This window comes from Netta rufina, assembly GCF_964035555.1.
Source record: "Netta rufina genome assembly, chromosome: 3".
NCBI lineage: Eukaryota > Metazoa > Chordata > Aves > Anseriformes > Anatidae > Netta > Netta rufina.
The window spans coordinates 25,722,173-25,750,013 of record NC_140125.1 but is presented as its reverse complement, the minus strand read 5'-3'; the positions used below and the strand labels follow the sequence as shown (position 1 = coordinate 25,750,013).

Sequence of the window (27,841 nt, the reverse complement as noted above, 5' to 3'; positions counted from 1 at the left end):
CTACCATGATGCTCAAAAAGAAGCAAGATGTGTTTTTTGTAATGAAAAGGGCTCTTGTTGTGGTTCTTTAGTGAGACAATTTTGGCTTTAACAGAGAACACAAAGCAGCTGGCATGGGGTAAGGATTTGGCCCCGGCTACACAGTGTCTGAGTTGCATACTTGCTTGTATCTAGTCCTGTCCACTTAAGACTGTGAAGGTTGGTATGCAGCTTGGGTATGAGGTGTGTGTACGAGGAGGTAGCATGTACATTTTTTTTCTCTGATGCCAAACCAAAGCTGGTTCTGTAATGTAATAATGGATTTTGCACAATTTTTTTCTGTGTAAATAACATAAGGACATACAGAATTGCTCTTCACACTGCTTGAGAGAAATGACTCAACATCCATCAGCCTCTTATACCTACTTGAAAATTGCCAGTGGGCGCCCTGCCAAGCAAAGGCACGAACACACGATCTGAAGGCAGTTAGTGGCCTTGTGACAAGAAGTGGCTGCCAGCCTGCTTCTGTTTTCTTCTGGTATCTGGAGGGGAGGGAGAGAGGCTTTGCTTTTTGCTATGCATTTTTCCATCAGGCAAGGAGACAGAATCCCCACACTAGAGGATAGAAAGGTTAACAAAGATTTCATGGCTCCATTTGGCTTCTGTTCTTCTGTGAACAGGTCTTTTCAAGGGCAGTGGAAGGAAATTTTCAATTGCATGATTGCCATGGGCCTTGCCAGGAGCTAAAACTTCATTGACCTTGAAGATTCACCAAGATTTGAATTAGTACTGCTCAATTAACTAACTGCTGTCATTAAACACTAAAAATCAGCAAATAGCCTATTTTTCTCTGCACAATGCTCTGAAAGCCATTCAGGCCAATCTAAAATGAACTACAATTGCAAATGAATAAGCTGGTGCTGCTGCGCCCATTCCTGGCAGTGCCAGTCCCAGTGACAGACAGTGACAGACTACGAGTGCTCACAAGACGGCCAGTACCTATACCACAAGATGGCCAGTGCCTATACCACAGCTTCTGTCCTTCAGTTCGGGGAAAGGGATCATACAGAAACCCAGAGCTGCTTCTGCAGTGAAGGCTACGTTTTGCACAGTGGATTTAATTCAGTGCCCTCTGAGGTCAGTAGAAATATTTCCTCAGGCTTAGAGTAAGGTGTCTGTCGCAGAGAGTTGTCCTCTCTGATGGCATCTGGGTTACTTTTAAACACGGCATTTCAGTAAATATATGACCGTGGTGAGCTCTGCTGAGGGTGGCAGCATCTGCAGTGTCACGTTTTGGCTCCTGTGGGTGAACCTTTCTGGAATCAGGAGGTGCTGTGCTGGGGAGGCAGGAGGGAGGCTGCTCAGAGGATCGTGGTTTTGTGAGGAACACAGCCTGCAAGAGGAACTGAGTTATTACTGCTGAACCTACCTGGAAAATCCAGCAACCAACCTTTGAAAAGGGAGAAAGGAGGCTTTGTGTAAGGAGGTCCTAAGAGGTGATCTTCCTTGGTCTTTCGTCTTTGTAGTCATTGGAGTAGAAGGAATTTGTCTGGCCGTTTACGAGATGTCTGCAGCAGCAGTCTGGGGCTCTGTTCTCATCATCCTGCATGTCAGATCCCAGGGAGAGCCCTGAAGGGGATCTCTCTGCTTACAGGCTGCTACGGCATGCTTCTCTGCAGTTAGACCCACTGATTTCAGCTGCAAGTATGTGTTATTGCCACACCGTGTTCTTATATGTATGATGAGAGGAAAAACAACAACACAGGGAGGGGAGAGAGAAGAGAAACACAACATATATAAAAACTATTGACTTTAGTTTCTCTTTATGTTTGTATGCTTAATAAAAAAACAGTTACACTGAAAATCGCTATAAACGTAATCAGATGTTCCCTGTAGCAGGTGGAGGTAAAAGGTGTATTGATATTATGTTTAGAGAGGATTTGGAGCAGTTGAAAGGTGTTTTTTTTTTTGAATGACTTTTCCACGTACATCATAATTACTCTCATCACTTTATTTTCCCCGATATGGTATTTTACTTCCAAAGGTTAAGAATAAAGCACTACATTAATTTCCCTTTAAAATCTTTGAGCTGATCTTTGTCTCTGAATGTACAAACCTGAAAACCAGTGATGAAATTTTCAGTGGAGAAAAAATATCCTTTAATTATCTTACCAAGTAGGAACAGTCTCACACGAGGCTACGGCGTGCTATGTCGAAGGAGTGACAGCTAGAGGGAATTGTCCCTGGCACTTCTCACATACTGCGTCCCCTCCCTGGTGCTCATGGGCAGAGCGGTGTCTCCGCTGCCTGATGAGCTTCCCCTAAGTGTCGACAGAAATATGCAACTTTTTAAATAAAGGCTGAGCAGTAGCCATGCCTTATTTTGCAACTGCCAGAAGTGGATGTAGCCCTCTAGGCAGGCAGGAAAGTGAGGTGACCCAGAAAACAGTGTCAGCTTTCAGAGTCCCGTTGCTGCTGGTGCTTCTGTTGAATGAGTACTGCTTTCTTGACACTTACAAGCATCAATTAAAGACTCAGCTTCTGTCTCCTGGATTCAATTTCAATCCAAAATATAATTGCATGCAGGGTTTTTCACACAGGTATTTTGGGGCAAGAGGGTGGTACATGTGTTGTGAAGGTCATTAGCAGAGGAGATCTTGTGAATGTAACACAAGAACTGGATAGAAGATATTTTCAGTAAATACAATTATTAATAAAAGATTTAAAGATACAGAAATTTGAAGCTTTTAAAAATAAAGTATGTTTGCATGTGTCTACATTTCTGAAAAATGGAAAACATTTTGTGGGTTATGACTATATATGACTTTACAGATTTTTTTACATTTTATTGTTAAGTCTTACAATTTAAGTTCTCACAAAGATTATTTGTAATTTTTGTGTATACAAGTTGGCTTACTACTACTGCAGTCTAAAAAACCTGAACATCTTTTGCAATTTTGAGAATATAGTTTATCCTGTACACTGGCCTAATGCCGAGTTTCCTTGACCACAAAATTGCCTTTTTGCCAAATGGTATGTGCACATATTTCATGGAGTGGTCTACAGCTTTGCAAAAACTGGAGCAGGCAATGTAAATATAGAATGCCAGGTAATTAGTAAAATTATTATTATTATTTATTTTTTTTTATGCTGCAAAATGAATTTATTCTGCAGTGGATGTTTTTCTGAGATTTCTATGAAAGCCATAATAACACTGCTTATCTGTCACTTCACCTACAGGTACATTTATATTCCCATGGGAGGATCTCAGTCCAGTCTGCCAGGAATGATTTTTTCCACAGCCCTCACTTTTGCCTTTGTAAGCTATTGGCACGGAGGACAGAGCTATCTGTGGTACTGGGGAGCACTTAATTGTCTTGGAGTAATTGTGGAAAATGGCGTCAAGAGGATACTTTCTGTTTCACTTATTCGAGACTTAATTGTAAGTTGGATCTCTCTTCAATTTGTGTTCTTGTTTCCTAGCTTCACGCTTATCTGAAGTTCCCGGTTACTAGTTTGATTTAATCTATAGTAAAAGTGGTGGTTAATAAATAAAACAACATTCCCTTCCCCACTCTGCCATTTGACGTAAGTCATATAACTAGAATTTTGCAAAAAACAGCTAGGCCAACACTGAAATATGTATGGTCTTAAAAGCTTTCTCTGCAATGCTAGTGCAAGCAACTGCTTGTCACATTGTATAAGGTTAAACAGAAGCCAGTTTTAGTATTTGTATTCTGATTTCACTCAGGATGGCCTTAAAATATTCATCTTCACTAAAATTAGGAGTGTAATTTTCTAACCATGTGTTTCCTGGAAAAAAAAGTACATGTAGCAGCTGCTTGCATCTGGGAACAAGCGTATGCTAAGAAATCTTATGCCACTGTGAAGAGTCCATAAAGAAAGTATTATTTTGTTTTGAAGACCTCTGATATTTTGACTTTTCTTATGCATATCACTTCCATTTGCTTATACTTTGCACCTTCATACCATCTTTGATGCACAGTCATACTCAAAAAAAAGCATTATTTTAATTTTGATGGCCATTTTAGTCTGCAGGTTTGCTCAGTATATAATCCCAAATCTTCTAATAACTGTAATTACTCTAATAAGAGTAATTCCTGTGCCTCGCTTCCTTAGTAGTGATGAGCGCTTAGAATTCATACTCCTCTGTGATACTGAGATGGCGGTGACTCAGTCTCCAGCCTGATGAAGTCCTGACGCTCAAGTAATTATGTTTATTCTCCATCCCCCTGTTTTCTGTTTTCACTGCTGTGGCATACCGTGTGTGGCAGTTGATAAAGCTAAGTAATTGAGTAGCCAGTGCTACCTTCTACAATCCAAGTGTCCATCACTGTGAATTTGGTGACAGCCTAGAAGCAGCTTTTTTCGTTCATAGAGAATGAGTTTATCAGATCCATTAATCTGCCCTCTGGGGTGAAATTGAGCTTCAGCATCTGACCAGCTGCATACATTTGTCTCTGGACTGGAAAACAACAGTTTCTCAGGCATCTAGCTAGATGAGGAAGACGTAAGTGTAGGGGCTTTTTGTACTTGATGCCATCATATCAGAAATCTTAAAAGAACTCTTAAGGAATTAAGTGTTTAAGTGCCATTGAAATGATACAGGCATGGCATTGTGCAGGTTGGGTTATATGTGCTGGATTGATGCTAAGACATAATTCTAATTATAGTTAACCAGTGATGGCAAATTTTGTATAATTAAACCCTGAACAGTGAATCAAGTGCCTTTTCCCCCTCATCCCTTTCATTGTCATCCAGTGTTTCTAAAGGCCTATTCAGTGCCTTCCATGACTCCCTGGTTTTCCATTTCTGCTCAAAAACAGCTGTAGATGTTCCTGAGGAGGTACTTTCTCTTCTTTCCTTGAAATATTGCTGAAACAAGCATTTTTACTATGAATCATTTTAGCATCTGAATGAGCGCCCACCATAAGGAAAAATATGTTCCCTGGGGTTAGTAGATGGTGCACACCTTGCCACATGTAGTTATGGCTAAGTCATACCTTGCCTTGTGCCTTGAAAGTTTCTGTACAACAACAAGAGCTGCAGTCTCTGTAAACTGCCCCTCACTGTTCCCTCTGCACTCTTCTAACAAACTCCCATTTTCTTGTCAAATGCTGAGGCTGGAGAGCAGATGAGTAGCTGGGCTTTGGCTCTTCCTTATCAAGGGGTGGAATTATAACAAATATCACTTCCATCAAAAATGAGCTGCATGTTCTCTAATGTCCTTTACAAATTTCCTTGTTTCCTTGTAATCTGGCTTTTGCAAGCATTCCTATAACCCTGTCTCAGCAAGCCTAGTCTCAGCGACTTTGAGAACCTCATTCTGAGAAAAGGTGTTTCACTTAAATTTCATCTGTTCATCAGATGAAATCTTTGTAAGCTTTGTGCTTCACTCATTTGCTGTGTTGGCTCTTGAAGGCTATTTTTGAAAAGGAAAGTTTATTTTAGCCCCAGAATAGCAAATGAGTTTCTAAATAAACACAAAGTGCAGATTTACGGGTTTTTAACCAGTTTATTTACCCCTCCAGTATTGTTGTTAAAGTTGTCTTAAAAAATTGAGTTGAGCTGGAGGTACTTATTGGGTAAAATATTATTAAAAGAAAAAAAAAAAAAAACAGGAAAAAAAAAAAAACTTGAACTTTAATTCTGCCTTTTTTTTTAAATGGAAGGGATCACAAATAACAACAGTAATTAAAGCAAAAGTGCTTCTGTTTTTTCCCTACTATATTCCCTCAATTCTCTTGCAAAAGAAATCTAAATAAAGCGCGTTTGATTACTGTCCTTCACTGAATCCCTATGCTGACTAAGAATACGTATAAAAAGAATCGGACCCTGCATTTATGCGGATTTCATGGTAGTTTAAATCTCAGCACATCAAACCTAGCACAGTATGGGCAAAAACCACTTTTATAGCTTTAAATTGAATCTGACAGGTTTTAAATGTCATCTCAGGCATATCGAATGGGGATAAGCAAGGGATAGTAAGCATTATTTATGAGAAGTAAATTCAGCATATAAACAAATATTTACTGAAAACAGTAAATTTTCTGACCCATAAATTTGGACCTGAAATTTAGAATCTGTACTGGTTGCACAACAGTACCTAGCTTCCTGGTTTCAGCTCTAAAAGAGATTATTCTCCTTTTAATGTAGTTGTCAACTTACACTGCTTTGAACTTCGTGTTTCAGTGAGTTTTGTTCTGAGAAGTTAACTGTGTATCTTTTTTTCTCCATAAAGATTATTTTTTGTGTATCATAAAATTAGAGTTGAATGCAGTAACATTTTAATTCTTTTTATTAAAGCATTGTATATCAAACAATAAATGCTGTGCATTGTGAGCTAAGGTGTATGTGGGAACTGTATATTAACGTGGGAGAGTTTTACAGGATTTTTTGTCAGTCCTTTGTTTTCACTTTTCATGAGCTATTTAGAACCATACGAAGCAAAGTAGTGTTTTGTTTCACTGATTCTGTATTAATTTCCCACAGATGAACAGAGACCCCAGCAGTAACTCATTTGAAATCAGTGATGAGATTTGTAATGACTTTTAATAAATAATGGATCAGATTTCTGGACAAAAATGCTAATGGCTATCATTTTTCTAGTTATTTCATTTCCCCCCCTCCTTCTTTTCCTGAAGGAAAACAAGATAGAGATCTATACAAGAAATGACATCTTGGTTTAAAAATACATTTAGAATGATTTAAACCTTAGAATAGCTGACAACATCTTTAAATTAATGGATTTGGAAATTGTTCAGAAGAAGACAGAGCAAAGAGGGTGAAGTTGGCAGATTGTTAAAATTAATGTTTTAATCTTAATTGAAACAGTAGCATTTATTTTCTTAGTTCTTTTGTAGTAAAGTGAACACATGTCATTCAGTCTCATAAGAATTTTTTTAATTGAGATGTAAAAATCTCTCTTCTAAAAATCACACTATGATGAATTTCTAGTTTGAGCTTATTTCTAGCTTTATGTAGTAAGGAACTAAATAGACCATTAGTAATTCAATTTGAGAAGCCAGCTAATTTTAAGCTTAACTTAATTTAAAAATATTTTTTTTTTTTACTATCCTTATATTTATTTGTTTTTGAAGCATCAAATACTTTGATTTCTAAATTTTTATTTATGGCTGTGATGAGGTGCCACTAAATCCTTTTCAGTTCACTTATAACTGCCTTTTTTCCCCTCTTTGTAAAAGGGGAAATACTTTCTATAACGTCTGTGGTTTTGGTTAGTGTGTAACATTAGGGGATTTTTTCCTCTTATAAAATGTAAAAAAAAAAAAAAAAAAAGTCCATATATTTGTCTCTATGGTCAAAATATCACTTTTGTTCTGGGTACTAGAGACATGGTTAATGATAATTGGCAGTCTCAGCATTGGTGAGAACAGGATTTTAGAAGTCTTTCAAAAGGTTGAGTGTGGTCAGGGTTCTTTTGGTCTGCCTTTTCTTTTCTTTTCTTTTTTTTTTTTTTTTCCTTTTTTAAATCTTTTTAATTGGCCTGCCCTATTTCTTCTGCTCAGAGCATCAAAAGTTCTATCGTTATTCATAATAAATGGTGCAGTGATCCTGCAGGCAGCTGGAGTGGAACATGGAGAGATACTGCCTGGTGAGCCCAGCCTCTGTGCTGTGGTTCTTCAGGGTACTAAGCTGATCTAACAACTCACTGCTATTGAAAGGGAAAGGGCTGAATTTCCCTTTCTCCTCCCTTCTTTGCAGTCCCATTGCTTTCTTCTCTGCACTCCTTTCTGCTGGAATCTTTGCTGAGCTGACTTAGCTCTTTACTCCAGCAGAAAACTTCACTTCCTATGATTATTTTATTGTTAGATGATTTGTCTCATGGTTTGGACTCTGGAAAAGCACCGAAAGCAGTACAAAGTGAGAGACAGAAGTCAAAGATGGGAAGTGGGAATGGAGGCGCTTACTAACTGCTTGGAATTTCCCCCTTGCAAGCATACCTGAGCAGTAAGTAGTACTAAGTTGAGCCTCCCTGTATAGAGTGGGACAAACAAAACAATTAGGTCCTGCTTCAGGAATTGCTTAGCCCTCTATTAGGGCCCAAACTCAGTTGAATCAAAAATAAAGACACTGAATTTCACAACTGAATCCTAGATACGTTAAGAAAACAGAACTCTCATTTAATGACAAATTTCTTTTTGCAAGTATAACTCACTTAAAGTCGCCACGGCAAAACTGTAAAACTTCCTTCTGCCACTGTCAGTGGCAAGATCTGACCAAACATCTCAAACTCATCTGGAGAAAGTATGTATGTAGACCACCTTGCAAAATCAGATCTTTAACAAGATCTTCATAATAAATAAAGACCCTTCTCAGCTGTTCTTCAGCACATAGTAGGCTTTGATCTTTATTTTGCTTCATTTGATGGAAAGAGTATTTATAGCACTGGGTTGCTAATCTCAGAAGCTTGTTTCACCTTTTCTCCTTTACTAATAGTTTTGTGTAATTCATGCATATTTTTATTGCAACATGGTAATTCAGTTAAGTGGCAGGCAGTGCTGATGATCCATTCTTCATAATCCTCTTATGTACTTGCTGTAGATTTCTGCTGGGTTTGTCTCTTCAACTGTCTGAGAATTTGTAATAACATAAGGCAAGGTAATTGAACAAAGTCCCTTAATCAGACTGTTTGTCTGTAGTGCTGAAATCTTTTTTGAGATACAGATATCATCTATAATGTTAAAACCCCAACCAGTGAATAGGACTTGCTGTTTTGCTCTGAATAGCAAATAGAAGGCATCCTGCATCCCTGGAGGAATGACCCAGTGGTCAAATGCTCTCTACCTGGGGTGAAGACACCTCCCTCTAAACCTTGAGTTCAGCCATATGAGTTGTCTAACCAGAAATCACTACTATCCAAAGTGGATGTACGCTGACTCAAAATCAGTGGAAACTCCTTTCTCTAGACGTAAATATTAGCCAGGGCAGATTTGTGACAACTGGTCATTACATGTGGTACCAGAAGCAGCAAGCTGAGTCATCAAGGTGCTCTTTCATACTGAGCTTCTGAAAGACCATCAAAGGTGAACGTGGGCTGGCTGATGTATCCTAGATTTTTTTTCAATTACTTTTAGCTCTGCCAACAGTAGTTCTGAGTCAAGAAATTCTTGCCATGTTTCTGCTTTGCTTGATTTTTTTCTCCTTTCTCCGCCTTCTTGTTGTGAGGGTTCATTTATCTTCATGTAAGTGGATCCCAGAATATTTGGAGAGCCCTTGTAAAAATGCAGGAACACAGACACACACACTTGCACTCTGACTCTAGTTTCCTTACTTAGGGAACTTCTTGCCCCAGACTTGGTAACAAAGAAAATCTGGTAAGTGTTGTTTTGCGTTAGGAACAAAGATGCAATATGATATAGGCTTTAATGACAAAAGTGCCTGCAATAAGATTTCAGAGATAACATTCTATTGTTTCTATCTTTTGAGTACAAACTTCCCCCCTTTTTTTTTTTGTCAAATCTGTGCAAGAAAGGTTATTTTTGATGTCAGCAGTAGACAAACTGTAGTCATTTTCCATCTGTCTTTAACCAGATGATTGCTGCTCTCCTTCAGACAGCAATGTCAGCTGGGAAGCCCCCCTGTCACTACCCATTTACCATAAAAAATAAATGTTTCTCCCACCTACCAGCATTATTTACTTCCTGTTCTGCTTTGGAGACATCAGGCAGTTTTCTGGCACTTTGGCCATAATGTGGCTTTAAAAGCAAGTAAATCATGCTATGGGGTGCGAAGAAGGTAGAGTGATGCTGATGATGTACTTCTTTGTTACTGTTACATCAGTACAGCCTTGTTCACCTTAAAAATTAGTCCAGATAATAGATACTAGCATTTATGGAAATGCAAGTTAAAGTACCAAGGAGTGGGTTGCACACTTTTGTCTTTCTTCTATGCCTTTCAGAGCCGTATGCATTAATGCACAGCGTAACTCTGAGCTACAGGAACTTGCCATGTGGAAAATGAGGTCTGAATTTGCTGAGAGTGTTTATCAGATGTCTCCGTAGGGATTATTACTGTGTGTTATTTATTTGTTAACAGTTTCACAGTGGCAGTGCAGGAGAACCAAAAGGGCAGGACCTTGTGCAAAATTCTGCACTGATTAGACAAGTTAGATCCTGTCCCACTTTGGTGAGAATTTAAAAGGTAAAAACATGAAAACATGGGATAAAGGATCTGAGGGAGCCAGGACAGGCAGAGTGGGAACCAGAAGAACAAAAATAAGGATGTTGACCTGGACACAGGAGAGTGCACAACCCTTGCAAACTGTCTTCCTTGCGGAGAGGTAAGGCACATTTATAGAAACATGTACGCTGCCGTTACTTGGTTAGATTCCTTGAGGATGGTGCATTTCAATGCTGTTCATTTTGCACTTTTCACAAGCTGCCACTTTTTAAAAAAATGTTTAGGCAGGTTCTTTGAGGGTGATGAGGAAATGTAGGAGCAAGCACAGAAATTTACTTCTGTGTATGTCAAATTTTCACACATGCATCCGTCAGTGTGGTGCATACATACGAGCTGGTAGGAGGCTTTCTTCAAACAGAAGGGGGTTTGGCTGTTTGCTGAGCGGTGCTATAAATGTAGATCTTTTGGAAAAGCTAAAAATGAGCTGGTGCTAGTGCAAGACAACGTTTTGTTGAGTGAATATTTAGTAAGGCATCAATAGAGAAGATGAGTATCTTCTCAAATACTATATATAGCATTTATTTCTAAATTCAGAAACAAGTTATATTTGTGAACATAGATCTTAACTGACAGCTGCTTGATTTTAATTGTGTGGTCCTCTTTTTATAGGAGTGATGTATTGTCTGTAGGGAATTACAGGTCATTTGCATCATCCTGCCTTTTAGAAAAAGTGTTGTCAGTTCCCTGCTTCCTGTGTGAACCTTCCAGGAGCTAATCTTTGTTTGCTTTGGAAGGAAAGTGTATGCCTTGGAAGCACAGATTACTTCAGGCCATAGTTAGACTTGGGGAGAAGGGAGGGGACAACCGCAAACACAACAAGATGCCAGAAAAATAAAGCAAGCAAAAGTAAAGGGCTGGGTCTGGGTTAGAGCTAGATGCAGAGTGGAGCAAACACGAATGATTACACGATTACTGAAGAGTACAATATATGCTGGTGGGAAATTAAATTTATCCTTCCATTCGCTGTGGCCATTGTAGATGGATGAGATCTGGTAGTGCATCTTGTTCACATTCTACTTGCAGGCCTGTTCCTTATCTTATTACTCTTACAGCCCTGGAGATTCCACAAGTTCTTTTGCATTATTTCATAAACGGATGTTTTGTCTGGGTATTCAACCTAAATTCTTTGTGTTGCTTTTTGTGTTCTGCTCTGTAGTAAAGTCTCTACTATGGCCTATTCAACAGCTGTCCTTGAGCTTCAGAGTGCAGGAGTAGGTCTCACAAGGACATGTCAGCCTCTCATCAGCTGCCTTTCCATTGCTGTTGCTGCTCCTCAAGCCTGGTTTCTACCAACATTTTATTAATGAGCACATATACTGCCTCCATTTCTGCAGTAGTCTCTCACTTGCGCTTTTGTCACTATTACCCATTGACAATTTGTATTAACAAGTGTTTTTAGAAGTTGCCCTGCTGCTCGGTGGCAGCAGGACCCAGCCCATCTTCATTTCTACTGCTCACTTTAAAAATTAAATAAATCAACATTCGGTTTGGCAGAGCTTTGTGACAATTTTCAGCCTTTCCTCCATCCCATCTGCTCCCCCAGCTGCTCAGTCACACCCTGCCCTCCATTTTCAGTGTGCCTAACTGCAGATAGATAAAATAGCCAATAACTGTTAGTCAGGATGTATCGCTTCCCTTCCCACTGTCCCATCTGCTCCTCGCTCTCTTTCAGCTTTTCTCCCGGGCTCTTGCTTTTCTGCCTTGCCGTTATTTTTGGAAAATGGCTGCATTGCGGATGACCCAGATTCAAGGGGTGCATCGAGGTATTTGCTCATGTGTCAATGAGGGTGATCCCCAGGGCTCAGGGATGGGCTTCGGAGAGTCGGCCTGTGTTTATCTATGGATATTTTCTGAAAGAAAACACTTAAAAGGGCTTTTAAGATGGCTGGATGGTCTCTCTGGCTTCTGTGGAGAAGTAAACAAGTACAGGCCTTACTCTTTAGCTGTGATGCAATGGGCAGTGAAAACCAAAGGTCCTTAGATTAGAATGGTAAAAGGAACTCCAATAAGCAATGTGAGGTTTTCTTCCATTGATTTTCCTGATACGCATAATGCCACCACACGTGCACCTGGTGTACTGCAGTGACTGAAACATCCCACAATTATTTTGAAAGTTGCTTCTCTAATAAAAGCTTTCAGGAAATTGAAGGGGTGGATCTTTAGTAACCTTGGGAGCATGCTCACCCCTCATACACTGGGAAAGGCAGTAAAAAATAATGGAGGGACTAGGTGTTACATACATGATAGATAATTTGCTTGCTTTCCTCAAAACATATTGCACATTTTGTTCTCCTATTTTAGGATTTTTATGGATAAGTTGACTGATAGGGATAGGTGGGAGAGGATGAAATCTGCAGAGCAGATAGTAATGAAATATTCTATGTTTAAAAAATAACAGCTCTACTAAAAATTGTACCAGAGTATTTTTACCCTTTGAAGACCAAAGGCAGATGAAAATAACGTCATCTGTACTGTTGAAGCTTGTAGTATCAAGCACATGTTTCATGTCACTCTGGCCATAGTATCTGACAGTTTTATTCCACAGTGCATATGTTCCCATGAAAAATACTCAACTGCTTCTCCAATTTTACCGTGCTCATCTTACTTTGTCTTATGCTTTGAATATCAACTCTCTGGAAGGGTAGTCCAGAATTAAATAAATGTTGCGAATCTCTGTTTTGCTCCATGAAGATGTATGCTTCTTTAAATTTCATCAAGTTTAGTTCACTTACATGGGAGTTTTTAAATACTCTCAGTATGAACAAGCTTGATAACATCACTGACTTTATGTAGAAGTTCGTTCTAATCTGTCCCAGTGCAGCTATATAAATGAGTTGCATTGTGAATGCAGCACAAGTAAGTCTATTCCATCTTCTGAGTGCTTACCAAGAACTTACCAAGTAATTTCTGTTAGGGAAGGCTTCTTGTTGTTTGTCATTCCATCATCAAGCTGATTTTTAGTGTGATGGAAAAGGTGCATCCCAGTTCCTGAGCCCTCCTGGAAACAGCATGGCATGTGACATGCTCCCAGAATAAGCTACTGCAGCAAGCTCCTGCAAGCAAATTCAGCAGCCGTCTGGATAAAGAGCATTTGGAGCATGCCAAATCACCATGGTGCCACCATTGTTGCTAGAAAAAGGTACAGAATAAGAATGCTTGCTGTGGGAAGGTGTAGGATTGGGTCTTTGATAAAATACTGAGGAATATATTTCTGTAAAAGAAGATTTTAGTGTGATATTTGGTACAGGACTGCCTGGTTTTGGCTGCTGTGCAAAATTACATCTTGTGTGTCCCTCAGCTTCTAAATGGGAGGATGGATATGTATTCCTATCAACATTCTCCAAAGTATTTTCTCTTTTGTTGACTAACTGTGAGGTGTAAACATATTTAGGAAAAACACTTCTTGACCCTCAATTTCTTCACTCCATGCCATTCAGTAATATCAGTGTACCATGTATATCAGTGAATATGCAAATCTTTTGTGGATGAGCTCTAGTTCACCTCAGTTCTTTAAAATGATGCTGAGCTGCCTGAAACCATTTTGACTGATAGTGATGTAATTGCCTTGCAAAGTAAGCAAAGTAAGAGCATTTTAAGAGATAAATAGGAGTATTTATCTGACTTCCAACTTCCGTGTACTTTAACTTGACTCTTAATTCTAATCTAAATAATCTATTCTGGTGCATATTGTCCTTCATAAACTGTCTTTCCCACGAAACAGCTATTATACACACTTCCTATTTCTGGCATAGTTTTCAATTAGGGGTTAAATATGAGATGCATGTATAATGGGAAATGGATTTAGGAATAGGAGTGTTTGGACAATGCAAAGCCTTTCTGCCCTGTCTTCTTTCACCCATCTCAAACACGTACATGAATTTACTTTTCAGGGTACCCCATTACAATAGTACCATTTTTTTTTTAAGATAAGAGAGGGCCAGTTTTAGAGAGATCTGATGGTAGTAAATTTTACCAGACCCACCAGCATGCAGAGGTAGGTCTTTCCCAACATCAGACAAAAATGAGGTCCACAGCCAATCTTTATTTACAGCAGGAACTGGACTGAAATACCAGCCTGAACTCCATTCAGTTCCAGGAAAGGTGGCCTGAGCTAACCTTTTAAAATCACCTCCTGTGTTATATTGCTTGCCCCTGGACTGAGTATCCTGGTAATGTGTATTTTAAAGGCTACAGTCCATCTGTGTTGCACTAGGAGATAAAAAGTGTCTAGTAGAAGTAAAGTATTATGAAGTATTGCTGTTAGGTTACAAATAGTAACTATATCACAAATAGTGATCAGTTCGTGACTGTGGGAATGATGAACCATAAACTCCCAGTCAATCCTGAACTTGTGCAGGATTTGCTGCTCCACTTGGATGCGTGTAAGTCCATGGGGCTTGATGGGATTCATCCCAGAGTACTCAGAGAGCTGGCTGAAGTCATTGTGGGACCTCTCTCAATTATTTTTCAATGGTCGTGGTAATCTGGAGAGGTCCCATTTGACTGGAAGCTGGCAAATGTGGTCCTGGCTTTCAAGAAGGGCAAGAAAGAAGATCCTGTCAATTACAGGCCTGTCAGTCTTACTTCAGTGCCTGGTAAAATTATGGAGAAGATGATTCTAGGAGTTACTGAAAAACACCTGAAGGACAATGCAGTCATTGGTAACAGCCAACATGGATTCACAAGGGGGAGGTCATGTTTAACAAACTTGATTTTGTTTTACTACAAGATCACCCTGCTAGTTGACCAAAGGAAGGCCGCTGATGTAATCTTTCTGGATTTCAGTGAAGCTTTTGATACTGTCTCTCACAGTATCCTCCAAGACAAAATGACCTGAATACAGTTAGATAACAGTAAAATAAGATGGGTGAAAAATTGGCTGACAGTTCAGGCCCAAAGGATTATAGTAAATGGGGTTACATCAGGCTGATGATTTGTCACTAGTGGGGTTCTCCGGGCATTCATTTTAGGACCAGTCATTTTCAATGCAATGTTTTCATAAAGTATTTGTTTGTAGGACTTGAAGGGGTTTTTTTGTGCAAGTGTGTGGACGATAACAAGTTGGACGGAGCTGTTGATTCCGTCGTGGGTGGTGAGGCCTTGCAGAGAGGTCTAGACAAGATGGAGAGCTGGGTAATCACCAACAGTATGAAGTTCAACAAGAACAAGTGCCAGATTCTGCACCTGGGAAGGGGCAACCCTGGCTGTACATACAGACTGGGGGATGAGATGCTGGAGGTCAGCCCAGCAGAAAGAGATCTAGGGGTTTTGGTTGACAGCAAGTTGAATATGAGCCAGCTGTGTGTTTTGGCAGCCAGGAGGGCCAACTGTACCCTGGGGTGCATCAGGCACAGCACTGCCAGCTGGTTGAGGGAAGGAATTGTCCTGCTCAGCTCTGCAATGGTGCGGCCTCACCTCGAGTACTGTGTGCAGTTCTGGGCATCACAGTAAAAGGAAGATATAAAACTGTTGGAGAGTGTCCAAAGGAAGGCTACAAAGATGGTGAATGGTCAGGAGAAGACACATGAGGAGTGTCTGAGGTCCCTTGGTTTGCTCAGCCCAGAGCAGAGCAGGCTGAGGGGAGGCCTCATGGCGGCCTGCAGCTCCCTCACGAGGGGAGCGGAGGGGCAGGCGCTGAGCTCTGCTCTCTGGGGACAGCAACAGGACCCGAGGGAATGGCATGGAGCTGGGACAGGGGAGGGTCAGGCTGGGGGTTAGGGAAAGGGTCTGCACCCAGAGGGTGGTCAGGCACTGGGACAGGCTGCTCAAGGCAGTGGTCATAGGACTGAGCCTGCTGGAGCTCAAGAAGCATTTGGACAACACACTCAGACACAGGGTCTGATTTTTTGGTTGGTGCTTTGGAGACCCAGGAGTTGGACTTGATGATCCTTGTGGGTCCCTTCCAACTCAGGATATTCTGTGATTCTAAGTAAGACAGAGCATCAAGGAAGAAATGTAAATTTACGGGTATCATCCAGGCAACTATAGCTTCACTGTCATTTTAACGCACGGTATTCTTTCACCACTTTCTCTCCTGGCAGTATTTCTAACAGGAAGAGAGAAGAGAAGGAGACAGCAAAACAAGGAGACAGCTTCTTCTTTTCCAGAGAAACACCACAAATCCGTAACAGCTGCTTGTGTTGTAGCAATGGAATGTATTGTTAAAGGCATTAACGGTGAAGAACTGTGGGTGTGATTTATTTATTTTTTAAAATTTTGTCTGCTCTGATGAAAATGACTTGTAGGTTGAGAAAAAATCTATATGCCAGCAGATATTTAAATCACAAACATTACAATGGATTATCAAGACCAGCCTCAGTCCTTTTTCATACTTAAATTAATGCTTCCAGTGTAATAATTTGAGCACAATAACTGCTCAGGTACTTCTATAGTTAGCTTTTTCTAGATGACATGAGATTTTTAAAGAACTTTTAAATTTTTAACTTTTGTTGCTGCTGGGTAGAAGCTGCAGAGACATCAAATCAAAGGCCCTCAAGAAAATTTGTGCTACTTTTTGGATCAATGCCTTGCAAAGTTAGTGGAAATTAGCTACAGTACAGCCCAGAAATGGCTTGATGTTTGTCTAAACTGTTCCTGTCTTAAACTACTCCTTTATATCTTATAAATGACCAGATGCTTTTATGGTACATACTACAGTTCATTTGTACTGTTTAACATATAGCACTTTTGTAGAGGGTGATACATTATATGTGACAGTTTTATTTATTTTTTTAGTAACTGTATTCATTAAAAAAAAAAAAAAAGTGTCAGAGCTTTTATAGCTAGACATGTTGTTTGTCTTAGTCTTACTGCATTGGGTTGCAAAACAGGCAGACCTCACAAACTTAACAGGTCTAATCAGTGCCTTGGTGGAAAATGCAGTCAAACACACACTGTCTGATGGATTGCCCATCTCTAACGCTTTTTCCTAACTGAAACTGTTTCTCTATGGAGTTGACGTAGAAGTTTGTTAGAGAAAAGGAGAGTGAAAATAGATCTGGTGGTAGACTATGTAAATAACCTACAACTCAGTCAGAATTATCCAACATGGTGTAAGAAGATGGAAAGCTTGGTGACTCTGAACACAGAAGGTCATAACACAAAAGGACCATAACTATCCCTTATTTAATCTTAGTTTTTAACATGTATTTACTGGCTAGATTTGGAACATTTCATCTGTGTGTGTACATTTATGTGTTCTGAAAAGGTTTATGTTTTTATATAGGGGAATACACGTTCATGCTCTGCATTTCAGAAGGAGACAAGATATCCTCTACCCGTCTGCGACTGAAGGAGAACATTGTGGGCATCTTTGGGAATGCAAAGTACTAGGAAGTGAAAGAGTTGTTTCACTAACTGCCCGTGTCTGTAAATGTTTATATACTTACCTTAAATTCTCCTCCCTTTCCCTATGATGCCCTAGTTTTGATCCAGAGTTTTTAGAGGAAAGTCTCAATCCCTGTGTTCATATATGAATGTTTTTCCCAGTGCTATATGGAAGATCAGCTATTATAGTATTGTGCATACAGATTGACAGAAGCGTATCTATCTCCATTGTTGTGATGACTCAGATAGACTCCTACACTAGATACCAGAGAAGTACTCTGCACTAATATGTTAAAATTATATTTTCGTGCTTGTAATTCATTTGAAATTTTGTGACTTAATAATCTATAAGTTGAAACATTTGTTTTGATGCGTATAAAACTGTCAATGTAATTGTCTGGGAATGTATTTTTAGGTCTGTTGTTCAGGTATCTGAGCATGAATTTTAATCTGGCTGCAGCTATTACAGATTTATTACCGCATTTATAATTTATTTTTTTTTTAATACTACAGTCACAAGACTGTTTTCTGCAACATCAACATTTATGACTTGAAGGCTAAGCACCTCGTGATATTTTCCTTAGTTCCCATACACTGGCAATGCTCATCACTTTGATCACTTTGCAAGAACCATTCAGTCTTTTGCAGATTCAGGCACTATGTAAAGAGGCTTGCAGCCTGGGGACATGATGAACAAGATATTTTTTTTCTTACGCAGTACTGTAATGAGGCAGTATTTCCCCTTATTGTGCTATAATGATTTTTACGATTTAACAACTGAGAATTGGAAGAAGCTAAAACTTTCTCATTCTTCTTTCACTGCCTTTCTGCAATTTGCAGAACTGCACTTGCTGCACTTGCACCTCAGGTGATAAAGGAAAACATAAATGTAGAAAAAGTAACACTAGTATATGATGGAGGGAGGCTTGCTTTATTTGTATCATTAGGACAATACCAAGAGCTTTACAACTGGTATCTATACTTTTTGAATATGAGTAGTAATACTTGCAATGAAAAAAATGTTGGGATTGCATGTGTATTTAAGTCACTTTTATAAGGAAATACCTGCTTATTAAGAGACTCATTCCAATAACCCACTCTGATCTGACTCTGGAATCTTTCAGTGAAGTCTTATTAATCAACCAAAGCATTATTGACTTTCAAAATATTTTATGCTACTTGATTTGTAGTGATGTGTTTTACTCCATACTGGAATCTGTTGCATAGTTTTATCCACCCCAGCATCTTGTTGTTAGTGTTCACATCCATCAGCAAAATTTCTTCAAAGACTACATTTAAGAAGCAAAGAATTAAGACATAGAATATATAGAGAACTGTGTCCAGTTCTGGGCTCCCTGGTATGAGAAAGCCATGGATATACTGGTGTGAGTCCAACAAACATGATGAAGGGAGGACTTGAGCATCTGACATATGAGAACAGGGACTGTTCAGCATGGAAAAGAGAAGGTTCGGGGGTGTCTCACAAAGTGTGTAGGTACCTAATAGTGTGGGGGAAGAAACTCGACTTGGTACAGTTCTGGGCAATCTGTTCTAGCTAACAACCCTGCTGTGAGCAGGGATGTTGGACTAAGTGACCTCCAGAGTTCCTTTCCACCCCTAACTACAATTTAACACTGCTTTATATCATAAAATCTGACCCTAATCTAAATGGCATTGGTGGGAGTTCTGCTAGATATGTTACAAGCTTTGGGATCTGTTCAGTAAGGATTTGAACTTTGGTATAAAAGTTGTTTGTCATAACTACAATGTCTTTTTTTAACATTGCTTGAAAAATTGTAGGGGTTTTTAAGTTCATCTGCACCTTTTGTTTCGGCCCTCAGGAGCATTTCTTCTCGCCAAGAATTCGTCGTCGACTTCATGCCATCCTAGCATCTGTTTGCACTTCGATGTTGATTTTATCAAACCTAATATTTCTTGGGGGAAATCATGTTGGAAAAATCTACTGGAACAGGATCTTTATGGAAGGCAAGTTTATTTTTATGTGCTTTCTATATAATAGAACTTTCCAGAATTTACCTTGGATGTGCTGAGCCAGGTGCTTCTCTCAGTGCACTAGTTGGGAGTAACTTTTTTTTCTGTTCCTGTTCAAAACTATCAAAAATCTGTCTGATAAAATCTAAATAATGATGCATGCTGCATGACTGCAAAGTAACTTTGGATTTCTTTCATAAAGTGCAGAAAGGGAGTTATCAGGCGTCTCTGTCAGTGAAATCACTGAAGATAAGTAATACATATGTGACAGGTTAGCCAACTGAGTTTTTTTCCTGCTCTGTATTTCATGTACATTAGTAAGAGAAGGTATGCTAATGTTAGTGAATAACATCTGCATAATACAGCATAATTGAGCAATTAAAGTTTTTTGGCAGTGGATCAATCAGGGTAGGGACCTTCTGAATACTGAAGCTAGAGTTTGAGTATACGGGAACTTGGGTGACGGTATAAGCTCATGGTGGTGTTTGGAACAAATCCAGCTTTATTTTTTTTGCTAGAGCTCAATTCAGGTGGGACCAGTTCACTTCTTAGGTTTTCATGGTTGCCAGAGCCCTACTTTGTCAAACAAAGATCTTGTAGAGAAACATTTCTTCCTAGCCAGAGAAGTACTAGTAGGCTTCTGTGCTTAGAAGATTTCCACTATGAGGACCACCATTATCTGTTGCTTCTTTGTGCAGTCTTTTCTCAGTGTGTTCCCTGTGGTGGTTTAGAGGCCAGTTCTGGGGTCTTACTTACGAACCCTAAAATAATGAAACTATGAACAAGCAAGTTTTGTACATAAAATGAATTATTTTTCTTCTGTGTTCAAGAGATAAAGGTTGGAAAAACATTGAGAAGGTAAAATTTTCATCATAAAACATAGCTGAAGCTTTTTTAATACTAGGCAGGGAAGATGGGGTGAAATACTTATTCATGTTTGGGTTTTTGGTCTGAAAACGTAAAGGATTCATCCTCAATTTTCTTAAAAACCTCTGTTAAATTGTCCCCCTCCTCCCAATCAGTTGGCTTAATAGTTTCAGTATAAAAATAAAACTAAGAGAACAAGTTTGGAAGTAGAGTTAGACATCAATTTGTATGCATTAAAAAAAAAGTATCTACTGAAATTGTCCATTTCATGGTTATAATTTAATGCAAAGTATTTTCTAAATGCAATCTATATATTATAAGTGGAGAAAGTATGTCTTCCTCATCAGAAGGATTAACAGTTGGCAGAATGCTGATTTTTGCATTGAAGAAGTAAGCGTGTTTTAGCAAGTTGAGCAGAATTTTATTAAACTGGATCAATTATCGATTGTTTTTCTATGGTTTTTGTTTTTTCTTCATTTTAGATATAATTCTTTGGTCTTCTGTTCGTCATATGCTGTGAGTGCATGTAGGTGCTTCAGTATGAGGTTCCAGGGGTCTGAGATATGAAGAGCAAATGAGGTCATTTGCAACAGGGTTTCACAGACTGGTTGAGGTTGGAAGGGACCTCTGGTCATCTGGTCCAAGAACCCTGATCAAGCAGGGACACCTTGCTTGATGTGTTTCCATGATGTGTTTATCAAATTAACTTTATTTTTAGAACTTTATGTTTTTTCCTTAGTGCAGCTTATACACTACTAGTATCCTCAGATCACACAGGTAACTATGCACATATTCTACTACTGATTCTTACAACTCATGCGTACAAACTGAAAATCAGCCAAGATTTCATTGTATTCAAATTAAATATTTCAATATGAATTGTTTGGTCATCCCTTTTAGCCCAGGGACAAGTGAGATGATCTAGTTTTCTGTCTTTAACGGAAGTTTTTTTTTTATTAACCTTGTGGGAAATTAAACATAAATATGCTTGACTTGCTTGGAGAAGTAGGAATGGTGGTAGTGGATGAGTGGCAGGGGTCCTCCAAGCCACTTCTCTACATAATATACATGACTGTGGTCTCACGTGGTAGACACAGCAATATTATGCTATGCAGTGTATTAGTAAGACGTACTGGTTATGTATCTATTTGATTGAGCGACTAATTGTTACCTTTGGGCTGAAAGAAGAGCATGCATGTAGTGAATTTCTGGTAGAAAATATTAAAAATAATAAAAAATAATAAAAATAATGTCCTTGCTCTATTTAAAGCTTTTAATCTGTTTGAAATTCATTTCAGTTCAGGAAGCCCAAGCAGTATCTTTTTTTTTTTTACCACTGTAAAACCAAATCTAGAGAGTAGTCATTTGCATTTGCAGGGCATTTATGCATTTTCGGCAAAATGGGCAGTGGGATTGTGATTGGTTGACTGAAGAAGTAGGGGACTCTGCAGCAGTAGCATAAAATACAGTCCTTTTGAGGTAAGGAGTATGGATCAGCCCAAAAGAAAAGCTGTGGAAAGAAAGCTGTTCACCTGCACACACATCAGCTGCACAGGAATCGTAGTCAGTTCCCTTCCTGTGTTCAAATCCCACGGAATTATTTGTACAAAAACTTGTATATATATAAGTAAGAAGAAAACAGAAGGGAATAGATAATCATTCCACAGCTTGTAAAAACAACTGCTATTTTGTAGATCACTAGCAAAATTATTCAAGGACACATATGCCAAATTTGAACAATAAAATACATCTCAGGGCAGAAACCACATCTCCAGTTTTAGGTGGAACTTCAGGTGTTGTGTGTGCATGGAATTGCCAGGTCTGGCAAGGAAGTGAACATCAACATTTTAAAACCTCAAATGCCCAGTGTATTACAGTCAGAAATTGAGTTATATTGTGTAATACCTAAAAACTGCGCTCAGAGAGAGGCTTCTAAGGAGGTGACGTTTTCTCTAACCAGACTGAAATACATAGAAATATCCAGGGATGCTTCTCTCTCAAACTTCCAGGACTATGTATCCAGTTATTCCTACCCTATTACTGCCACCATGTACACTGAATTTATCCAAAAACAGAGTAGTGTCTGTATAGGTGTTGAGCATGTAGTAGAGATGCTTGTTCATTAGGATATGTGTGACAATGATGCAGATTTAAAGTGGCCAACTCTTAAATGGAAGTTCTGGTTAAGGTAAAGATGTGCAAAATGACTTGTAGTTCTGCTGTTTGGTTATATGGAGAAAAAGCTTTGAAGAGGATCTACTGTGTTCTTTTGCAAAGACTGAGTATTAAAAAAACAAAAGTGCATATAGTCTGAGAATGGGGAGGAGAGGACATAGATCTGAGAATCATGCAAGTGAGCTACCTCTGTGATCAAAACTGGGTTGCTTTCTTCCTAGAAAGGAACAGGATCTAGATGAGGATATTTTTCATTTGTGGTAAGCGTTGGATGCTGTAATGCCCCTTGCTGTGCCGTATTTATCCCTTTTCTTTTTCTGGAAATCTTGTTTGACTGGCATTTGAACGGTTTTGAAGTGCCCTGGCAGTGCTTTCTGCAGCTCCCATTCCATTGACAAAGAGAGTTTATATTTGAGCATGCCAGGTAGCAGCAATTTTTAAAGGTCTCAGTTCTTCTTATGGAAATTAATTTGTCTGACTTAAACATGAATTTCTGTGCATCATTAAAAACACTACTGTCGATTATGAGAACAGATGTGTGTGTTTCTTATTTGTATGTGTTAAATTCTTAAATTTGTTCTCAGACTGTTTGGACCATCCATACTGCTTGTTTCTAAAAACTTAGGGTTGGGGGTTTTGTTTGAGGCGTTAAGCTGGGAGGGGACACAAGTGTGTTGGATATTAATAAATGCATGAAGTGTATGAAATTATTTATGTTCTTTTCCTGGTTTGTGAGAAACAGAGTCCAGATCAATGAGGAAAATGCACAGTGCATATGAAGTGTATTTTACTCATGGAAAAGGGACAGCTATTGTTAAACTTAACTATAAACCAGTATTTAACTGTCCAATTTACCTCACTAAAATGTGAGGAGAAGAGTGCCTCTCTTGAGGGCAGTTCATCCCACATACATCGTAGCATGGGATGAGATGCACTGTCACTCTTCACTGCATTCAGAGGCGTTTTGTAGAGACTAGTTTAGATTAGATTGGACATCTAACCTTTGAGAAGGTGTCCTTTAGCAGACATCCAGCAAAGAGTGAATTTCACCCCCAGTTAGAAATGATTTACTGCAGGAGTACAGAATGTCTGGCTAGGCAGAAGCTCTGCAGTGACGGGTATCTGACCGTTCTACCAGACTGCAAACTTTGTGAATCAACAGTGTCATACCAGTTCCAACAAAAATAGACCTTATGCCAAGATGTGTTGACAGCAGTGTAAAATGCGTAAAATAACCTCCTCTCATACTTGATGTTCTGAAGTTTAAAGTTAAAATACGTCCAATTTTGGTTACTGCAGTGAAAAAAAAAAGAATCATCTGACAATTAGGGAGAGTGGAATACAGTAAAAGTGTGGGAAGTCTGGAAGCCATGACCCTAAAATAAATGGCATTGTTTTGTTCTGGAAGGAAAGTATTGTGGGGAAAAATAAGTACACAGAAGATTTTGCAAAGAAAGTGTTCACAAACTGGTCTTGATTTCCAGTGAGGAGAAGAAAAAATACCTCTACAATTTAGCAAGGAAGCTTTAGCTGAGGTAGGAGAAACTTTCAAAATGTGAGGCATGGTAAATACTGAAACATGTTACCAAGGTAAGCTGTTGGATTGCCACCTTTGGAGGACAGTCTCCAGGTAGATGAAAATCTTTCAAGCAATGTAGAAAATATTGATTTCATCTTGGTGTAGAAGGAACCTCTGAATGGCCTCCAGACCCATTCCAACCCCTATTTTCTGTGGGTGGTTTATCAGCAGATAAAGCTGTTTACATGATACAGACAACGCAGGATTTTTGTTTGGGTTTATATTTTTTCTTTATATTTTTCTTTATAGAAAGAAAAAGGTTTATATTTTTCTTTAGCAAATTAAGGACTTTGGTAATGTATAAAATTGCAGTTTCAGGAACATTCTAACCATTTCTTTTTGAAGTTTGGCAGTCAGGTAGTGGAAAAAGCCATTAGCACTGTGACCAAGATGCAGTTTAGTGGAAGTGATGGTGCAATTTTAAACTACCAACAAATACTCTCATGGAAAAGTCTGAAATATTTCCTGTTTCATACTCACTCTTCTAGCATTCAGGGTGGAAAGCATAGTGCTATATATGAATATTTAATTAGATACATTTTTGAGAGCATTTTAAATGAATTGTACTATACAAAGCAAAAGCTGGTTTCCAAATATCTAATATTCGTTCCCTAACTGAAGATGGGGAGGTCTTTATTTTGCCTCCAGTTTTCCCTTTTGGCTTGCTTCTAAGCAAAAGCAAATCCTATGTTGATTAGAATTTAATTATTTGATTAATTTATAGGAAAAAAATAGATTTTCTTGTCACTACCAAATGATTATCTGACCAACTTTATGGAGGTAAGGAGCCTTTGAAATTCTTCTCAGCTCTGCAACCCTATCTCATACTGTGTTCCATGGGACATCTTAGCCATTGACTTGAAAGTGGGAATTTCCGTGATAGTGGCAAATGGTATTTGAAGGTTTGAGTGAACCAAAGAGTTTGGTGTGACACACTGGGTATAACATGCACAAATGTGGAATTTTTGGCTTCCTTTGGCAAAAATAGTACATCATTATCTTATGACGTTAAACTCAAATGATGTTGTTTAATTACACTATATCATGGTATTGAAGATTATTCTCAGAACTTATATTTGTTTCTTTTTAGTGAAAAATCTAGTCATCTATTGAAAAATCTGAATCATCTAGTGAACGAATTGAGAGTTACAAAGGGTATCAGGTTCCTTCAAGACATGATCCTGGACTGCTGTTGTCTTTAGAAGTTTTGCTTTTGATTTTGAAGACAGTAAAATTAGGTCCATTCCCTATTTTAAATAAATAAATAAATACAATGTTCCTGTGTCAGTTATTGCATGCTGTGGTCTGGCTTGTGTAAGATCATGCCTACCCATATCTGACTAATGTTGCTGATCATATGCCTCATTTGCTGCAGTAATGAGTGTAGGGAAAATGTCTCAGGATGACCAGCAGTTCACACAACAGCATCTCTCCTTTCAGAACCTTTCTGAATATTGCTAGTTAGCTTAGTTAACAGACTGAACATGTTTTAATGGCTGAAGGAAGTTAACAAAAAGGAGTGGAACAAATAAGTTAGAATTTGTTATTAAATAGAAGTGTTTTAGTGGACTTCTTAACTCTGAGGTGTTGCCATGTGTACGTGTGTTAATACAGAAGTATTAGGAGCCATATTGCAGTTAAATAACTTCTGGGTTTGGTAGCAGATATCCATAAATATCTAGACATGAAGAGGCTTTAAGTTACAGGAGGAATGAAATCAAGTGGCAAAAGATCTGAAAGGAGGCCCCCAAACCTGTCAGCTAAGCTGTCCCTGTGTCTGTGTGATGCTTTGCTGTCTATTCTGTGCATCTCTTGCAAAGCCTTCATTCAAATGTCTTTACAACTGAAAGAAGAAGGAGGTCTGCTACAATGACTGACTGTTCGGAGTTGGCGCTTGCATTTTTGGGTGGCCCTTGTTATGGTTTGGAAGCTTCTGCTGTAGAGTAGCGGGCGTCTGGTCCTCCAGCATTCCAGTTCCTCCAGCTTTTCACTTTCACTCAGAAATCCCACTTGCTGCTGTTATGCAGAAACTTACTTAAGGTCATTTTTTTTTTTCTCCAAAAATACATTTATGAATGCTATATTGATGGATTGCATAATTTAGAGAAATATTGCAGAGTAGCAGGAATAGTACTAAAGATGTCAAATTTTTCCAAATGATTCATTCCTCTTCATGCACAAAGGAAACTTGTTTTTGCAATCATTTATGTGACCTTGCTTGGTGGGTGCAGTTCATTGGGAAGTGAGCTGGCAAAATACCAAGAAAACCAAATTTTGGTCTGCAGAAATAAGGAGGCTTTTTCCCCTTCACCTCCCAGAGGATTAGAGCTTTATAAAAGCAGATATTCACATGTTTGTTTGGAGGTTTTTTAGAATTGAAACAATAAAGTATGTTCTTCTGCCATTTTGTGTTGAATCATATTGGTTTGAGCTGCCATTCTGTGTGAAAACTATTGGAGGACTGCCATGTTTAAATTTAACAGTTGCTGGCAAATCTCAATAGTTTACCATTTATCTTCAAACTCTTAGGATCTGATCCTGAAATCACATCAATGAAGTAATGTTCATTGTTGTGAATTATGATGTACATGACTTAAAGAACTAAATAAACTGCAGTGCACAGAAAATGGGGGTTGTTTGTACATCATGTTGCCTTCTTGGCAGTCTGTAGCTCTTTACAGAAAGAGAACAAGTTTGCTACCTAGTGAGTTTTGTTGATCACAGGCAAAATGTCCCCAGATTTCCAATTACTTGGGCAGGTTTCATACAGCCTTTTTCTTACCAGGATCGTAATGGCAGTAAAGGTGTAGGATATTATGGTGAGCAGTTGGTGTATCTCGGTTGGCTAAATCCATCTTACATAACAGATCTTACTATGTATCTTACATAGTATAACTATGCTGGTAGCAATGTGCATAGTGTGGAAGCTAAAATAAATGATACAGCCAAACATGCACATTATGGTGGAATAGCGGATCAGCAGGTGCTATTTTAGCACATCTCTCAGAGACTGAAGCACTTCGAATGTGTAGAATCCTCATGTATTAAACATAGCATGAGCATAAAAAATATAACCAGTTTTTATCTCAGAAAGCTTAAAATTGCCATGTCCTTGTGATTGCTCTTCAACATGTGACTTGTAATTCCTATAGCAGAGCTCAGCAAAGAAGTAGGAGTGGGAATGGTTTTAAAATTTATGGAAGAGCTTTTTAAAAAATCTTGTAACACCTCCAAAATGCTGTTCTCAGATGGCTCCTTAGACACATCAGATAGTACGATGAACATGTCAGCAGGCCATGTAGGAATATCCTTAGAACCATTTTTTCTTGAAACTGTTCTTTGGGAATTGTTAACAAGATGGGAGTAGTGCTCCTTAGTTTCCCAACAAGTGGTAGGTTAACCACTGAGGAACAGGGCTGAGCACTGCCACAGGGAGCAGCAGACTTGTTGCCTCCAGAGGCAGCACTGGAAGATGGGAGTATGGTTCCCATGTGGTTGTGCTAGATCTTTTTTGTTGTGCGTTATCAGCAAGATTAATTTGCGAAGACCATTAGCTTTCTCTTCCGCTCCAGGCCCTGTTCATAGTTAGTGCTGAGGGGAGAGATCTAATTTTGGCCACATCTTGCAGAGGAAGAAGTTTAGTGACCCACACAGACTGACTGTTTTTCTTCATTGCCATTGCACTTGTTAGCTTTTGCA

At 38.9% G+C, this 27,841-nt stretch overlaps 1 protein-coding gene across 1 annotated transcript in view; it reads left to right on the top strand.

Annotated features, from left to right (window-relative positions):
* The window catches only part of HHAT (hedgehog acyltransferase), a gene marked incomplete at both ends in the record, with an annotated part of 164,728 nt that overhangs the window by 80,421 nt on the left and 56,466 nt on the right, over nucleotides 1-27,841 (top strand). The window contains 2 exons of the mRNA XM_084283411.1: nucleotides 3,220-3,421; nucleotides 19,371-19,515. Of these exons, the coding sequence (XP_084139537.1) occupies nucleotides 3,220-3,421; nucleotides 19,371-19,515 (347 nt within the window). The remainder of the gene's footprint in view (nucleotides 1-3,219; nucleotides 3,422-19,370; nucleotides 19,516-27,841) is intronic.